Below are 17,857 nucleotides of genomic sequence, written 5' to 3'. Positions count from 1 at the left end.
TACCAATATTTGAATGTTCTTTCGAAGTTCAGGTGCTTCCATAAGCAGTTTTTATTCTGCTATTTAGATTTTGCGCATTTCCAAGGGTCATGGAAAAGCAGAAACTGTTTAAGTCCTCTTGTTGCACAAACACATCTTCTGTTCTTAAATCAGAGAACAACTCTTATGATCTATTTAAGCTAAGGTTGGTGTTCTCTCTCTCTTTGCCAAAAATAGTGAAACCACTGCCGTCCCTTCTACGTCTGAAGCCTAAACGTCCTAGATCCTCAAGAGGACTTTCAGTTATTCAAACTGTCCCTGAACTTATCGCAGAACATGCACCTTGTCCAAGCTGTACAATCAAATACACTTTTCTGCCTAAGAGGCTTTTGGCTGACCTGATGCTGAAGAGAACACCAAAGAAAAACAGTGATGAAATCCTACTATGAGCTACTGTGTTATGGACTGAATTTCTTAAGTATTCCATCAGTAACAGGAAGAAAATCCGCTCACATTTTGAAACTGAATGTCAAAGTGTAAAAATGAGTCTCTGTTGAAGTTGTATTGTGGAAGCTGCAGCAGGGGAATGCTTTTTCTAAGGCTTAGTTTGGTCAAATTATCAAGGTGATGTATTCAGTCCCTAATGAGATAACAACCAGGCCCTCCTGTTTTATATCTCCATTCTTCATCGATCACATCCATACTAAGTTAATGCTCAGGGTACAGTAGTACACAGTGTTCCCTCAAGTGTTATGTTTGTCTTCCTCTCACCTCAGAATAAAAGTTCTGGCCAAAACCAAAAGTTTTGTTTTCTATCCCATATCGATTCCCTTATTTCCTGTTCCTCCAAACAAACCTGCACTCACCTCACCTCACTTGATAGTTTTTTGCACAGAGTTGATTTAAAAGCTTCCAAAATCCTCCAATAGAACTTTGGTGGTTCATCTCCAAAAAACACACGCAAAATAAACATCATTGATGGAGTTCATAAAGTACCTGGCATACAGTTACAACAGAACCAGAAAATATAAGCTTGCCTTCCCATTTGTATGATTGAGTGCACATGTGTGTCAAATTTAAGCTCATTTTATGAATTCAAATCCACAATACCAGCCCCTCTGCTCTGGCCTAAAACACAGGCTTCAAACAAGCGTGTAGATAAAACGCCAAGCTTGATGGATATTTGTCGTGGTCCCATGGGTATATTCATTATTTTACATGTCTGTAAAATAGCTGAGGTGCTGAAGAAGCAGAGAAGAGAGTAATCCCCAGTTCTCTCTCTCTCTGCACTAGGCCACCTCTACATCTCGCCCATGCCAGGTCGGCCAGATGGCGAGTAGGGATATCCGTCCCATCTGCCAACCCGTAGATGTCCAGCTACAGAGCAGATTACTGCTTTACTGACACACTGATCTACAAGCATACCTCTACTGAGCACCAACTACATGAGTAAAAATAAAAAGACAAGGCAATCAGACACAGACAGCAAAGACCAAGGGGAGTGCTTTGTTCATATTTGCACACTGCTGTGTGTGTATTCTACTGACTCTGGTGTGTGCATATGTAAAGAGTGAAAGGTCTCAGCTTCGTCGAGTATATATTTGCAGAGTCCGACCAATGATCCAAACGTGTGAATTTTTAAAGCAGGGAATGGCTGATCAGGAAAGAAAGAGGAGGATGTCTGTATCTGTGTGTTTCAGAGAGGGCCTAAGAGGATTAGCTAAACGCCTCTGCCTAGCCTGGATACCCAGAGCTGTGGAAATCCCACTGTCACCACAACCCCCACCCAGGTCAGCAGACTTTTTCACTCCGCAAAAACCATGGAAACAGTGCTTCACCTCAGAGGGACCATTAATGGCTGTATATGATCAAGCTGACAACTAATTCAGCAGATCCAAAGCTATAAACATTCTTACACACACAGAATAAGTCCAATGTGACTTCACGCAACATTTATAGCACCAGAAAATGTCAATTTGACATTCTAAAACCCATTAGTCTGACCAGTCACGCCATAAAAGACTCCAAAGACTCCAGGACGTCAACTAAGTTCAAACAACAACGGTGTTGAAACGTGACACACGCATCTTTACAAGCCTTAAGTTCTCCACTTCAACCGTCTGACATGGCCTTTGCAACGAGTCGGACTTGATGGAACCCAGATGGATGCGGTTCATTGGCAGAGAGAGGCGTGCCTTCAGTTACTGGTCCATCAAGTTAGCTTAGAGGAACAGCACGCTGTCGGAAACTGTGCCACAACGGCTGGCATTCGACTCCTCCAGCTGCTTCCTAAAACACGTTCCCTGATGCCACACCCAAGACCGTAAACTCTAAAAAAGGACAACAGGAAGGATAAAGAGAGGATGAATGAGGTGAGGAAACTGTATCATCATCTCATAGTTGCATAAAAAATAAAGTTGCCTTCTAACCAGGGTTAGGGTCGATTACATTTTTCAATTACAATTAGATTATGATTACGGTGACCAGCATTTTTTCCAATTACAATTAAAATTACAATTATTATTTTTCTACTGAAAGTCAATTACAATTGTGTTCTCAATTACTTAAAGTCAGGGTATGTAATTTTTCGAAAACTAGCATGATTTTAAAAGTAGCATCCGCTTTTACCCATCCCCTCCCTTCTGTGCTCCCTCTAAAGCCACGCCCCCTCACTCACATGCATGAGCGCCGGTGTTCCAGAAGCAGACTTAAGCTCATCGCTTGTATTGTGTAGAAACTACGTCATCTCATGTCTCATTCAGCGGTGAGTAAACACTAAACTTTATCATTATATATGTTAAAAAATGTGACTAAAAACTCTGTTTTATCTCTGTTACCAGTGACGCACTTTGAGTGTGGGCTGAGGGGTCGAGAAGGAGCGGGGAGACAGGAAGACGTGATTGGTTAATAAAAAACGAACCATCTTTTTTCATTGGTCGAAGTTTTTACAGGCTTAGAGCTGCTACAGGTGACAGATTTTCTTCATTCTTTTTTCAGAGCACATAAGATCTCAACTCACTCACCGCCATTGACATAAAAATATGTCATTTCAAATCCAAACGCGTGATGCCATTGACGTAAAAATATGTCAATTGTGTTTTTCGAAAGGGGTTGCTAGGAGACTGTGTGGCGGAGTCCTTGCATAAATATCAGGCTTGTACTATGATGTAGTGACCAAGTGGTGCCATTTAGGTGGCAACAGCGGACCTTTGGATGAGAGATTTGCCGTGATGGGCAGAGGTCAGAGGGAGAGGAAAAGAGTTTACGAGACCCAAAAATGGCGCTACAAGAGTTGATGGTGAAGCTAACAGCAGCTCACAGGAGCACACACTCGACCAGAGCATGTGTGGACCAAAGTGGATTATTGAGAGAAAACAATCAACAAACGAGGGCAAGCGGTGAGACTCAGCATGTCCGGGATGAGGAGGAAGTTGCATGTGTGGAGATTGACGGGGGAGAGACTTGGAGGAAGGTCAAAACACAGTAAGAAACCCATACAATTCTGACCTAGACAGCAAAATAATAATAATGTTGCCAAAAAAGCGGTCTCAGTGTTGTTTTTGTTGCTTTATAGAAGGAAGCCAATGTTGAGGTGTTACTAAAGCAAAAAAAATAAAATAAAAAATTGCCTCAATGTCACTGACAGGTTTTTTCAGAAAAAGCCTTTTTTCTCAGCTTTTTGTCAGATACTGGCAATTTGTGTGAAACTTGCCTCTATTCAACTGTTGAATACGGAAGAATGAAGCAAGCTATAAACAAACATTTTCTGATGAAAGTAGAGAGTCTAATCTTTCAGAATCTGGTTTTAATCACAATTACTGAGCCTTTAATAAATAACCCCATAAAATGTAACCTTCCTCTTGTGTTAGCTTTCTGTTAGCATCTCTTATAATAATGGTTAAGTTTTGACCCAAGTCTTAAATCAGGTGTAAAACATATTATCTATCACCTAAATTGTTTTAATCTCGTGATTATCATGTTAAGCTTCCTTATCCATAAAAATATTGGTATTAATGTATTTGGTGTGGGCTAACCCTACTGTAGTTTCTTAGAAGTTAGATGCCAATTACAAATACAGAGTAAATTATCTGAACTTAATTACAATTCAATTATGATTACTACAGCAACAGATGTTTTCAATTACACTGACAATTATAATTACACCACAATTGTAATTAAATATCAATTACATGATTACAATTATAAATGGCCTCAACACAAGCATGAGATAGGAATTCATGACAATGAATGACATTTTGGCTCAAGAAGAAGAACCATGTGTCGACTGGAGATGGTGTGTGTGAGATTTAAAGAGGTGCAGGGGGGTGTCAAAGGTAGATTAAAGGAAGCAGAGGAAGAACAGTTTGAAATCTCCAGCTGTGCAGGCAGCTGCAACTCGTCCCCAAACACAAGAGGGAACCGGGGCGCGAGCGTTGATGGCCAACAGTTCATTGGCCTGTGTCTGCCCCCAGCAGTGCAGGCAGGACTCCACAAGCTGTGCAGACCAGGGACGAACACCATCAACACAAACCAGAGCAAAGTTCAGCAGCTGCAGATACAGAAGCGGAAATAAAGTTGTGTGACAAGGAATCTTAAACTCTCTTGATTGTTTAGTGTCAGAACACAAAAACAATCTGGACTGTAATCTATTTTTGCCATTTCAAAGGTTCCAGCTGCATCACCGGCTTTGGGGGCTGAGGTTCAAAGGTTAGTCCTATTTCACCGTGAGCCAACTCCAATGATTATCGACATTCCTGCACCCAAATTAATTAAAAGGCCTAGGATGCATGCAGAGGGAGGCACAAACAGCTCCCACAGGGGAAAGAAATGAATTAGTATTCGGGTTAGCAGCATCAACAGAGCTGCTTTATTTATTACAGACACTTGAATTATCCATGGAAAAATAACAGCATCAATAATGCCTAAAGAGCTGGCTTTGTTCATTTTCCAGAGATAAAAAACACTGAAGCATTTAATAGTAATAAATCAATTCCTCAATATTTCTATCTTCTATACCAGTGTTTGTCAAATGGGGGTACATGTACCCCTAGGGGTACGCAATGGCACTACAGGGGTAGAGATAGAGAGAAAGTGGAAAATTAACAAATAACAACGTGTCAGTCTTGGTCCCACCCCAGGCATGAGATGACCGGGAATGATAAAAAACATCACAAATAAATCTGTTCAGGAGCCACTAAAAAAGGTTTTTCAATCTTGGGGTCAAGACCCCATGTGGGGTGTCCTGAAGTTTAAATGGGGTCACCTGAAAATTTGGAAAAATTATTTTTTTTTTAATTATTTTAAAAAAATTTTTTACATTAAAACAACAGAATTTTAAACAAGTGTATTTGACTTTGTTAAATATAAATCTAGTTCAACTTGATATAAAAACAGGGTCATGATCCACAAAATGTTGGGAACCACTGCACTAAATACTGTTTTTTTCCATTTATTTACAAAATGAGAGTCTTTATAATGTGTGTTATTAGTCGTTTATTCCAACATTGTGCTCTATAGTTGTTTTTAAATGTTGTATTTTGACAAAAGGGGGTACTTGGATTTAGAAATAAGAGAAGGGAGGTACTTGAGCCAAAAATGTTTGAGAACCACTGTTCAACTTACTCTATTTAGTTACTTTTACAATAACTATTGAGCTACAGATTGTGTTTAGTGTCTTTACCAATTGAAGCAAAGTAATTCCACCATTTTAGTAGGCTACTCCAGGATGTACTTCATACTGTACATAAACTGCTGACAGTATAGTCAAACCATGAGGTGCCATGAAAAGCTCACAAAAGGCTGGAATACACTGCTGTAGGAATCCTATCTTAGATTATGATCCCATTGTTCATTTTGTGTGATTCATTGTCTACTCAACCTTGGTAGAAACTCTTGTAAAGTTGACCAAAATGTAAACACTTGAGTTTCAGGTTTTTTTAGGGAAAAATGCTGATTTACAATACATTGTGATTTTCAATTTTTAATTAATTATGTTTTTTATGTGACAATAAAAAAAAAAATATTATTGTTTTCTCTTGTAGTGAACTTTTATGCAGTTAAAATAAATATCAGACCGACTGACTTATGTGCATTGTTTATTTGTTTTCTTTTAAGACAAAAGTTGTATTGTTTCTATATACAGTAAGTGTATGATTCAGCCTTTGTTTTTGGATCAGGAAAATAAGGTAATTAAACTGTAAATTGAATCAGCACCCAAGTGATAAAATCAAACTGGGACAAAAAACATATCATCACAGCCCTGCTGATTATTAACATTATTATCATAAGCAATAACTGATATTATCATCATCATCATCATCATCATCATCATCATCATCATCATCATATTTCTTTATTTCAAACTCAGAATACCATTTTAAAAGCAAAGACACAATTAGTATACATAAGGTAAAAGCACATACATACAGAACAGATGAAAACTAGAGCACTTGGAGAGCACAGACGTCCGACAAGTACAGTACGGGTAACGGACGGGACATACAGTAGACACAATGCACTTCCCGAGCACTACTACATTACCCATAAGCCACCGCGCATTACCCATAAGCCACCGCACTTAAAGAAGCAGGATCAGGCATAGCTCCTGTTTTCCTATTTTTGATATTTTCTAATTTTTAGTAATCCAGAACATCACAACATCAAATTTCTTCCAAATCCATTCATAACCTTTCAAGTTATCTTGCAAACAAACAAACAAACAAACAAACAAACAGACAGACAGACAGACAGACAGACAGACAGATAAACGCAGGTTAAAACATAACCTTCCACTCTGCGCTTCACGCATGGCGGAGGTAACAATTATTGTCAAAGACAACCAAACAAAAGAGCAGGGGTTCTCAATTGGGCTTTTCCTGGGACCCACATTTTGCCACGGTCATTAAATTGCGACCCACTTCTTTTTTTTTCAGAATTTAACCAACCAAAATTAGTTTTTCAAAAATAACTGTTGAAAACACACACATATAATATTTTTTTTATTTTGATGCATCTATATATTTTCCTATGCTACATGCATTTGACAACATGCCTGTCAAAAGAAAAGCTTCTTTCAAAATAAAAGACAAGACCAAAATGAGAGACATTAAGTATTTATTTATTTTTGACCAGCTGTCCGCAACCCACCCAGCACAGCTCCGCGACCCACTTTTGGGTAACGACCCACCAGTTGAGAATCGCTGTCAAAGAGGACTAGTAACGCACAGAACTTTGACAGGGATTCGTCAACAGCAGGATGATGGAATTCTAAGAATGATTTCAAGTCTTATATGATAATGAAAGGCAAAATGAAACGTTGCCCAAAAAAACTTTAAAAGAAAGGATGACTAGGACTAGGATGAATGGTGGGAGCACAGAGCCTTTTAAAACAATCCCTCCATTAAAGGGCCTGAGCTGTCTGAACATTGAGAGACCTTTTGGCCAAATATAATATTCAGGAGTTGCACAAACATCGACTTCCATTGTGGAACAAAAATTTTAAATATGTTAAAATAAATTACAATCTAGAACGGTGTTTCTAAAATGGGGGTACGATGGCACTACAGCGGTTATTTGAGAGAGAAAGTGAAAAATTAACAAATAAAACCATTAAAAATATGGTGTTTTATGATGTTTATTTTTTTAGTTAAAAATGATAATCATTATAATGATGGAAATAATCTTGATTAGAAAATGAACTGAAAACACAAGGTCCTACAGCAGGTGGGAGGTGACCAGAAAGTATACAAACTATAGAAATAAATCTATTCAGAAGGCATTAAATACTGTTTCATTCCACTTATTTACAAAATGAGATTCTTTAAAATGTATTTTGTCACTCATTCATTCCATCATTATGATCTAGAGCTGTTTTTTCATAGTATTCTGAGAAAAATGTTGTAGTCAGACAAAGGAAGTACTTTGATTCAGAAATAAGAAAAAGGGGGTACGTGGGCCAAAAAACTTTGAGAACTTTGGGTCATGGACTTGTCTGTTATTTTGACAGAAACTTCTCTTTTTGACGGGCAGGCTGAGAAATGCATGTTGCACAGGAAAATATATAGATTCATGTTTCAAAAAAGATTATGTAAGTGTGTTACCGCGATTGAATGGCCATGGCAAAATGTGAAACCAGAACCCCTGATCTAGAAGACTATATTTAAGATTCTTATCATTAATATCTGATAAAAAGGAAAAGTATCATGTCAGTTACGCAACAGCTAAAATTGGAAATTTAACATTTTTGCACACAATCAGAACAAGACATAATCTGCTCAGCACTGGTGTAGTCCTTGTTTTATTAGTTCCTGTTAAATTGAAATAGTCTCTCTCTTACACTGTGTGGTCAGAGAGAGACGAGATTAATCCCACAGTTAATGTCCCAGCAGCAGAGTGTACGAGTGACACACTTACAGGGATTTTAATACATCTACATTTTCCAAACTCCCTCCTTTTTTCCTCTCATCTCTTTGTAGTCCCCGCTTCACTCATCTTTTACTGCTCGCCTCTTAAGTCTCTACCACGGTTTTATTGAAACAGGCTTCCAGCTGCTCACAGTCAGTAGGCTGACCCCAGTTTACCTTTGCTTCATCTCACACAACTCAAATACACTTCCATCAGGAATCGTTTATGGCAGCCTTACGGGTCACTATGGTAATATACTCCACTCTCACTGGAAAGGTTTGTGCAAGGAAAAGCGGTGACAATGTGTGAACACTGGTGAAGAAAAGCTTTTGAGTTCTGCCAGCGGTAAATGGTCACTGAGAGACAGTGGAAGTCAAACAGCTCAAAAGCAGCAGCGTGCTGGTATGTGACCTGTGAGGTCAGCTGACCGACTACCAGCTGTCACCCTTTGATTATACGTGTGCGCCTCTCTACACTTGTGTGATTGTTTTTTTTTTGTTTGTGTACGTCTGTGTGTGTGTGTGTGTGTGTGTGTGTGCGTGTGTGTGCGTGTGTGTGTGTGTGTGTGCATGTGTGTGTGAGTGTCAGGACTCTTTCTTTCCACGCTCGCTCAGGATTTCTCTGACCTACATACGGCTCTCCACGATCGACTCAAAAGAAATCTGGAAACGTGTGTTCATCAGCCAGCCTGTCTGCTGCTACGATCAGGGTGACAAAGCAGATCAGCAGACCTCATTAAGGCCTAAGAAACGATAAGCTGAGATTTTCATTTCTATGAACCCACCCTCCCCACCACCCACCATAACCTGACCTCACATTGGTCTCCCTACTGTGGAAGAATTACAGAGTGAGAGTTCACAGCGAGAGCTCATTTCCATGCTACATTATTTCAATTTGTCTGGCCTGCAGAGAAACGACTTTTGACATCACATTTAAGGAAAAAAGTGATAGGAACCACCAATAGAATAAAATCAATCTGAAACAAACACCATACTTTATTGCTGTAGCGGAATGAAAACAATTGATTAGCGTAACACTGTAGATCAGGGGTGTCAAACTCATTTTAGTTCAGGGGTTAAAATGTGGACCAAGTGGGCCACAGATTTTAGTAGGGATGTCCCGATACAGCTTTTTAATTTCCGATATGATACCGTTATTGCAGGATTTGTGTATCGGCCAATACCGATATTGATCCGATATCAGCATGAATCATACATACTTTTATTACTTTTTTTTTTTTCTTTAATAATAAAAATACTTATTTTGTAGTGTGGAATATTAGAAAAGACTTGATCAAGTGATGTCACTCAAACAGAGAACAATAGCCAGCAACAGTAGGTATGAGAAACACTGACCCATTTATTATTAACCAATTGGTTACATACATTTTAACCTTCAACATAATATCTACAGTATTCTACAATTGAACAAAATAAATAAAAACGAATTGGGAAAAAAAACAAAAAAAACAATCCGATATCCAATATTTGTTTTCAGGTTGATATCGGACCGATATCCGATATCCAATCGGGACACCCGTAGATTTTAGGTGAGAAAAAGAACCATTTGAACATCAATTGTGTCCTAGTTTTAATATCAGTCCCTGCTGGATCTTCACCTCAAAATTTATTGATTTTCTTACTAATTTTTGAGTAATTTAGAGGAATTTTGTGGAATTGTTTTGGAGAATCTGCAAGATTTGTGAAAAAATTGAGAGTTCTTTCCACAATTTGCCATTAAAGATGACTGCATTCATGTGATATAAACAACAGAAAACTGCAAGCTCCTAAAAATATTGTAAGGTTTCATTAGATTGGTGAATTTCAGATGTCTACAACTGGATTCTTTGGTAATTTCTCTGTCATTTCTACTGTGTTCTATGGGCCGAAATGGACGCTCTAAAGTTCCAGATTTGGCCCCTGTGCCAGCGAGTTTGACACATGTGATATAGATTAACACATCATATTAATCGTTCTGTGTTTGTTGCACCAAGTGTATATACTAGTGGTGGGACGATCTACAAAGTTCACGGGATGGAACGATATACGACACTGGGCTCATGATAACGATAACGTTCGATATTTTTGGGTAAGGAAAAACAATGCAGTTTGAAAAATGATGCACCCCCAGGTTTTTGCTGACCTGCCACTAGGGTGAAATACAAAAAAAAGCCTTGATTACGGCCTTACGTTGCTCCTAGAGAAGTTAAGACACGCCCAGTCACAGCAGCCCCGCCTCCAGAGCGCTGCACCTTTCAGCATGGAGCTGTCAATCAATGCTCCCTGAGGGCTGTGAGAGGATGAAACCTAGTCCCTCCTCCCATATTTTATGGGATGGGCGGGGCCAATAGTGACGATTAGTGATGTCACTGATCCAAAAAGTCGTCAATGAGCGAATCTCAGCCAATAGCAAAATTAAATTGTAATAACTGGCGTTCAACCCATATAGAGAGCATTCACTCTGACATTTTACAACTGAAAGCTTTCAATTTAAATACTTGAAGAGTGGGACTAGCATCCACTCCAATCATTTTCATTCTTATTTTTCACCTATTCAGCAGAAAAAAAGTGGTTTTAGGGTGTACTTATATCTTTAACTCCAGGCAAACTTACATACTTACACTGGGTATGACCTTTTCATAATAAGTTTTTTTAAAACATCAAACTAGAACTGTTTGAACATGTCAAAAGCAGCTATGACTCAAGGCCATCTACATTTTTTCCTCTCTCTTTATTTCAAATCCAGCCAAATGCGACCTTGAAATACCTCCATTGCATGTTTTAAATGCTATCACACATTTACACTGTATTTTCCTTGGAAAATAAGTGACTGAATATCTAGCAAGTGCAGCACACAAACTAACATGTCCAATTTCACTCGTTATCTAAACTTGTGCTATGAGTTACGGTTAGACTAGTGATCATGTTACGCAAAGCTTCATCTGAAATGTGTTTTTAATGTTTTGTGATGAACAAGAGGTTCAGATAATTATGAAAAGCCACCGGTTTATCTGATAGTGTACTAGTTCAACTGGTGATCATTTTACCTGTTGACATCTCACTGCAGAAGCGTCACACTTCCAAGAAAACGGCTGCGTGGAATTTCGTGCAATATTTGACTTGTCAGTTGGTGGTATTTAAGGTTTCACAAATGATGTCTTCTGACCATATCACACATTTCCATGGCAATTTTTCAATTAAATGAGTGGCTGAGGGTCAAAATTGTCGCAAACGGAAGTAGTCTTACGTAAGTCCGTAAGTTGTCTGAAGCATATGAATGTAAAACCAACCAACAGTTGTTGACTCCACTAACCCTATTTAAAACGGGATGGGAAAATGGGTAAACCCTGAAACAGAAGTGGCCTCTGGTTAACTAGTGTCTAAAAATGGATCTTGGGTTGAATTTAGTTCCTGTGTGTCAGTTCTCTGATGGACGGTCCACCTGTTCAGGGTGTACCCTGCCTATGAGTAAAACTGGGATAAACTGCTTCATCACATCAGCTTGAACAGGATAAGTGAGTATAAATGCTGAGTAGATGAGGAGACATTAGCTTCACACCACCAATAACTGTCAAACAGATCAAATTGAACAGTGAAAGTGATTATCTACAAAGCTCTTCCTTACCTCTGGAGTTGGTGGCCATGTCCGCCACTTTTTGAAAGGCATCTAGAAAGGCCACGGCTGCCAGCATGGTCGTCCTGTAAATAAAGAGGCATGTGTTCAGGGGGAGAACATGCTTTCATCAGTGAGGTTTCCTGCTCTCCATCACTATAGGAGTTACTTCTCACCTGAGATGAGAATGCAGTTTTGTAGCTTTGGCACTGAAGTCTTCCCACACTGGGTATGAACTCTGATGGTTGAAAAACAAGCAAATATCTTAACAAGGATGTTTCTGTCAGCAGAAAATACTCTAAGCAGGGACTCGGAAAAGTTTGGTGCATTGGATTGTGGGATGTGGAGTCCTAGTAGACGAATAGATAGAAGAGTTTTGCCTAAAAAACTCTGCCAAAGTGGCCTCGCAACTCGGAGCGAGTATTGGCAAGGATGTTTAATATGATACGTATCACGATACTTGGATCACGATTCGATATTATCGCGATATTCTACCCAGTTAATATCAAAATTAAATGTAGAGATGAAAAATAATCAAGTTGCTGTATATGTTCATCAGAAGATATTGATCATTCAAAGGACAAATTGAGTCAAAACTATTTGCTTCAAAACATCCTATATATTATTCATTATTAGTGTTTTTGCACATTTTCACTGAAAAAAAGAAAATGCAGTGTTACACACTGCCATCATAAAATAAAGAAGTTTCTTTTCACTGAAATTACTGAGTAGAAGTCTCAAAGTAACCATGACAATATAATGACGGCATTGTAACAACTGTAAGTGAAAACATTAAGGATAAATCACCCTGAGTTACTGATAATGCACAAAAATAAGAAAAAATATTTTCTCCTATTGTTTAAACACTGATCTGAACAGATTATATGAAAATAAAATGTCTCTGCATACATAAATATTGCAGGCATTACACACTGTCATCATAAAATCAAGCGCATCAAATAACCATTGCAACACATTGACAGTATTGTAACCACTACTGAAATATTGCACAAATACACAAAAATATTGATTTTAAATTGATTTTTTAAATAAAAAAAATTGATTGAAAATCAGCACCCAAAAAATCAATATATATATCGTGAAATCAATTTTTTTCACACCCCTTCTCGCAACACATTTCTGATGGTGTGGCAAAACAATAACAGATGTTTATTTTTGGGGCTTACAGAGAAAGATCCCAATCAGGCCAAAATGAAATATCTCATAGAGTGAGTTGATATCACGGAGAATACCAAACTAGTAAATTAGTAAGAATCAAGTAAAGACACTTCTATGTATCCGTCTACGGGACTCCACCTCCCACAATGCAATGTGTGAAACTTTTTGGAGAATGTCAATAAAGGGAGTGTGAACAGCGGAAATCAAAACAAACTTTCAAAGCATCAATTGAAACCTTTTACATCTGTTTTAGATTATTTTTTAGTGTGAAAGACTTCCGACACCTTAACGTCTTATCTTTAAATAAAAGCCGAGTTCGATTCATTGCTTTTAAAAATGTTTAACACAAATTTCAAATGCATGAAAATAAGATGAGGATTTGTTAACCTTTTGCTGTAAAGGATCCCTTGCGGCCACAAAACTTTGCCAAATACTCCTTAGAAATTGAAACATTCACATGTTTACTGCCATCTGTACCCATAAAAGACACAGGAATGACTTAATATATACTAGATATATTATCACTTTTTAAGAGAAATAAACCTGTCTTGAGTTGAATGTTCTAATGTTTGCATGTGTCTTGCACGTGCATATGGATCCTGTCTGTGCATCCTCCTGACTGTTTAAACTTGGCTTTGAAAAACCTGGATTAGATTTCCCCCGGGATCATCACACGGCTCTGACTTAAATGTGCATGAGCCAAACATAAGGCACTCTCAAGGCTCGATCCTATTAGAGCAAAAAGCTTTAGTTCAGGAGTAAGGAGATGAAGGGCATAACCTCTCTGCGCCTCTTCGGCAGAGCGCAGTTAGAGGGGGTTACACATGCTGACTATATATAGCCATGAAGCAATCTGAAACGACTTTGGCTCTTCATCATTTGGAATAAAAGCTCTGCTCTTGCTACACTGTTTAATTCTAAAGAACCAACTCCGTCTTGAAATTGAAAAGTGAACCGGGGAGATAAAGACTGAAATATTTGCTGTACATTCATAAGCTCTGCTGTTTCGCACTTGACTTCAACAAGTCTAATTAGCTTGTGTGGCCAGTGACTCCCAGGCGTGTGTTGGGGGGAGGGTGTGGGAGGCTCCTTACCAAGCAGATGAAGGGGACACAATCATGTCATCATCCGATTCCATAATAGACAGAGAGGCTCTTCTCCTTATCATGTACCCGCTGCTCAGAGGTCTGGAGCACTATCCTTCCCTTCCCGCTTGTAGGCAGAGACGCTCAAGAGCATTTTCTGATCTTCCTGTGCCACCAAGATTTGATCTAATTCTTGATCTAATCCTTGATCCCTCATGTAAACCAACTGAATCATGTCTTGCTTCTTCTCGACATCTACCCACTTGTTCCGACACCTCTTCCTGTATTTCTTGTCCTCTGTATCGCAGCCTTATAAGGCTCGAATGCCAAAGCAAAGCAGGAACTATGCTGTCTCTGTAAATTTTAGTTCAGGGGCCAAATACGGAGCAGTTTGATCTCAAGTGGGCCACAGATTTTAGCCAGGAAAATGAGTAACTTTATTATTAGCTAGATAGATAGATAGATAGATAGATAGATAGATAGATAGATAGATAGATAGATAGATAGATAGATAGATAGATACTTCATTAATCCTGAGGGAATAAATGTGCCCTAGTTTTGACTCTTCTACCTATAAATGATACGGCACGGACAATATCCAAGCAATAAATGATAAATATCAGTCACTGCAATATCTTCGCTTTAAATTTCCTTGTTTCTGTGACCAATTTGTATTTCATTTGGGGAAATGTTGTCGAATATTTTGAGGAAAATTGCAGATTTTTGGTCAAATTTAGAGGTTTTCCCCAACAATTTGAGGTTAAAGACGACTGCCATCATGTGATGTAAGCATGGGAAAACTGTGAGCCCTGCAAATGTTGTGGAGTTTCATTGAATTTGTGTGTTTTGAGGGGCAGAGATATCTAAAACTGAATCAGTGGGTAGTTTACACAATGATTCAATTTAAATTACTCCTGAGGGCCGATTTAGATGCTCTAGTCTAAGGGGTTAAATTTGGCCCCCTGGCCTTGAGTTTGACCCATGTGCTCTGTAGCATGAGGAAAAGTGTTCACCATGCTACAGTATTGTTTGCCGTCAGTGGGACCAGCCCCCCTTTTTACCCCCGCGTCCCAACTCGGCGCCTGGAATGAGGTCAGATGTCTGTCTCAGACTGTGGACATTGATACTGTGCTGACTCAGGGCTCCAGTCTTATTCATCTACTCTGCTTATCAATACACACGATCATCACTCGCTGTGGCATGAGCACAAACACTAAAAGAAAGTACATGAAACAAAAGAAGCGCTGCCAATAGCCGAAAGCTAAGTTTATTGGAGTTTGACGAAACGAGTGGCCCATAAATAGTCTGTCCGAAGGCCTCCTGTCCACACAAGCCAGTAATCAATAAGAAATCAGCAGTGGGTTGAAAGTGCTGGCTTATGCTTGACCTGCTCACTGGTATTAACACTTTGGAAGCACCATCAGCACTACGGACAATGAGGAGGCCAGCTCCTGCCTCCAGGCTGCTGAACACGTTCACACTTTCCATCTGTTATAATGAACAACAACAGACCACCCTGGTTCAACTTCCTTGACTTGACCCCTCCCCCCACATACACATAGACACACAGAAGCATCAATAATAGAAAAATGTGAGGCATCACATTCAAACAAATTATACATATCTGAACATAGCGAAAATAGATAATATCATCAAATCAAATTTAAACAAAATGATTCATTATCAACTGGCCAAACATGATAATCTGAATTCCATCCATCCATGTGCCTTGATTGATTTCCTTTTTAACCAAATAATTATCGTAACTCAAATGTAAACAGATGAAAGGTTCATTCAGGCAGGTTGTAACTCATTTGTTCAAATATACAGAAAAAAAACAAGAACTTGTGAAGACCATGATTATGGTATGCATGGCACTTTTTTACAAGAGTATAATGCTAGATTTCTAGTTTAAATGACTAAACAAAGTTAAAGGGAAATGCTTACAATGGAGTTTTTTTTTTCCCACCACGACAAACATTGTTTTGCAAAAATGTATTACGGTATAATACTGTCAAAATAGAGATCAAAACTAAAACAGTATCCTACACACTATTTTTTTTTTATTTTTTTTTTTTAATTGACAAATGTCTTTTCTTTTTCTTTGTTTTTCTGGTCAGAGCAGATACATTTAAGCCTGGACTAGGGGACACTGAGACAGAAAAGAGTTGTTTGACGTCAAGTAGCATCTTATCACAACAGTTACAAGAAAATCCTGTTTTTTCTTTTTTTTTTTTTTTTTTTAATAAATATTGACAGCTTGGTAATGTTTGGTCAGATCTAACATATGGGTTTAGTACTGAAGTCCTGCACAGAGTTGTGAATTGGACAGATTAGGACTGCCTGTGCCTGGCTGGCATAGACCTGCTGCACACACAGTATGCAAATAACACACAAAGAGAAACATGTTTCATCTCTTCTCAGATTGTCCTGCAGCCAAATGTGGATGGGGTGGTGGGGGGGGGGGGGGGGGGGTGTAAGAAACAAAGGCAGTAAATATATATATGTGTGTGTGTGTGTGTGTGTGTGTGTGTGTGTGTGTGATCAGCAGCCGTGCACCCATAAAGGTCACATCCAAAACATGTGTCTCCATTCATTTCTACATGTGACTTTACCTTCATGTCGTTCACAATGGCCTGGAATAATCCACCCAGAGCTCCACACTCCCTCTCCACCGACTCCATGGTGTCCAAAACAAACGGAAACACGAGCGGAGGACTTAAAAACACAGCCAAAGAAAACGCTCCTCAATCTTCTTCCCACACGGAGGTGTTTCTGTGTCCATCGGTTTGTCTCTCTGTCCTACGGCCGGTGGAGGATGCGGAGCGGAGCGGAGCGCGCAGACAAAAGGAGCCGCCACGGGACGGATGGAGCGCGGAGGAGGAGGAGGAGGAGGAGGACGCACGGAGAGAAGGATCACCGCCTTTAGCAGAGAGAGAGAGAGAGAGAGAGGGAGAGAGAGAGAGAGAGAGAGAGAGGGAGGGAGGGAGGGAGGGGGCACAACGGGACACGGGATCGCTTGGGAGCCGCGGGAACGCGCGCCGTTGTTTAAAGCAGAGCAGATGTCTCAGGAAAAACCATCCACGGGAATGGACCCACAGTGGAGGAGGAGGAAGAAGAGGGGACAAACAGGAACACCCCCAATTTCCCTCAGACCCCCCTCCTTTCCAGCCCCCACACAAACAAAAGTGAATTTCCACTGTTCCCAGTTTGCAGGATCCGACCATGATTCTTATGGGGGTAGATGTGTGCCTTTATTATTGGAAAAAATAAAATAAAATCACTTCAATCAATAAAACCTTTTCAATTAAAAATAAAATAACTTCAATCAAAATATTTTTCAATCAAAGAAGAAAAAAAATGAGACCCAAATAATTTCATTTTGAACACGTTTTCTTTGATTAAAAATGTTTTTGTTTTTTTTGTTTGATTGAAAAGGTTTTTTTTTTAACAAAGTGTTTTTTTTTTTTTTTTTTTTTTTTTTTTTTGATTGAATAAGAAAGACACAAATCTACCTCCATAAATTCTAGTGTGTTTTGGAGACGTGTCAACTTAAAGATACACAACGAAAAACGATTTTAGACCACAGGGGGCAGGAT

General features: G+C 39.1%; 1 protein-coding gene across 4 annotated transcripts in view; it reads right to left on the bottom strand.

Moving 5' to 3' along the window:
• The window catches only part of mtss1la (MTSS I-BAR domain containing 2a), a 43,260-nt gene extending 25,955 nt beyond the window's left edge, over nucleotides 1-17,305 (bottom strand). For 2 of the 4 annotated variants that reach the window (XM_028450085.1, XM_028450086.1), the window contains exons 1-3: nucleotides 16,874-17,303; nucleotides 12,171-12,232; nucleotides 12,007-12,080 (exon numbers count right to left, since the gene is read on the bottom strand). In XM_028450085.1, the coding sequence (XP_028305886.1) occupies nucleotides 12,007-12,080; nucleotides 12,171-12,232; nucleotides 16,874-16,942 (205 nt within the window). In that variant the 5' untranslated portion in view covers nucleotides 16,943-17,303. Of the gene's footprint in view, nucleotides 1-12,006; nucleotides 12,081-12,170; nucleotides 12,233-16,873 lie in introns of all 4 variants that reach the window. The other 2 variants (XM_028450083.1, XM_028450084.1) reach the window with 2 other exon arrangements.
• Between the last annotated feature and the right edge of the window lie 552 nt (nucleotides 17,306-17,857).

Source organism: Gouania willdenowi, chromosome 6 (genome assembly GCF_900634775.1).
Source record: "Gouania willdenowi chromosome 6, fGouWil2.1, whole genome shotgun sequence".
Classification (NCBI taxonomy): Eukaryota; Metazoa; Chordata; class Actinopteri; order Blenniiformes; family Gobiesocidae; genus Gouania; species Gouania willdenowi.
The sequence above is the reverse complement of the archived record's forward strand: the minus strand, read 5'-3'. Positions and strand labels throughout refer to the sequence as shown.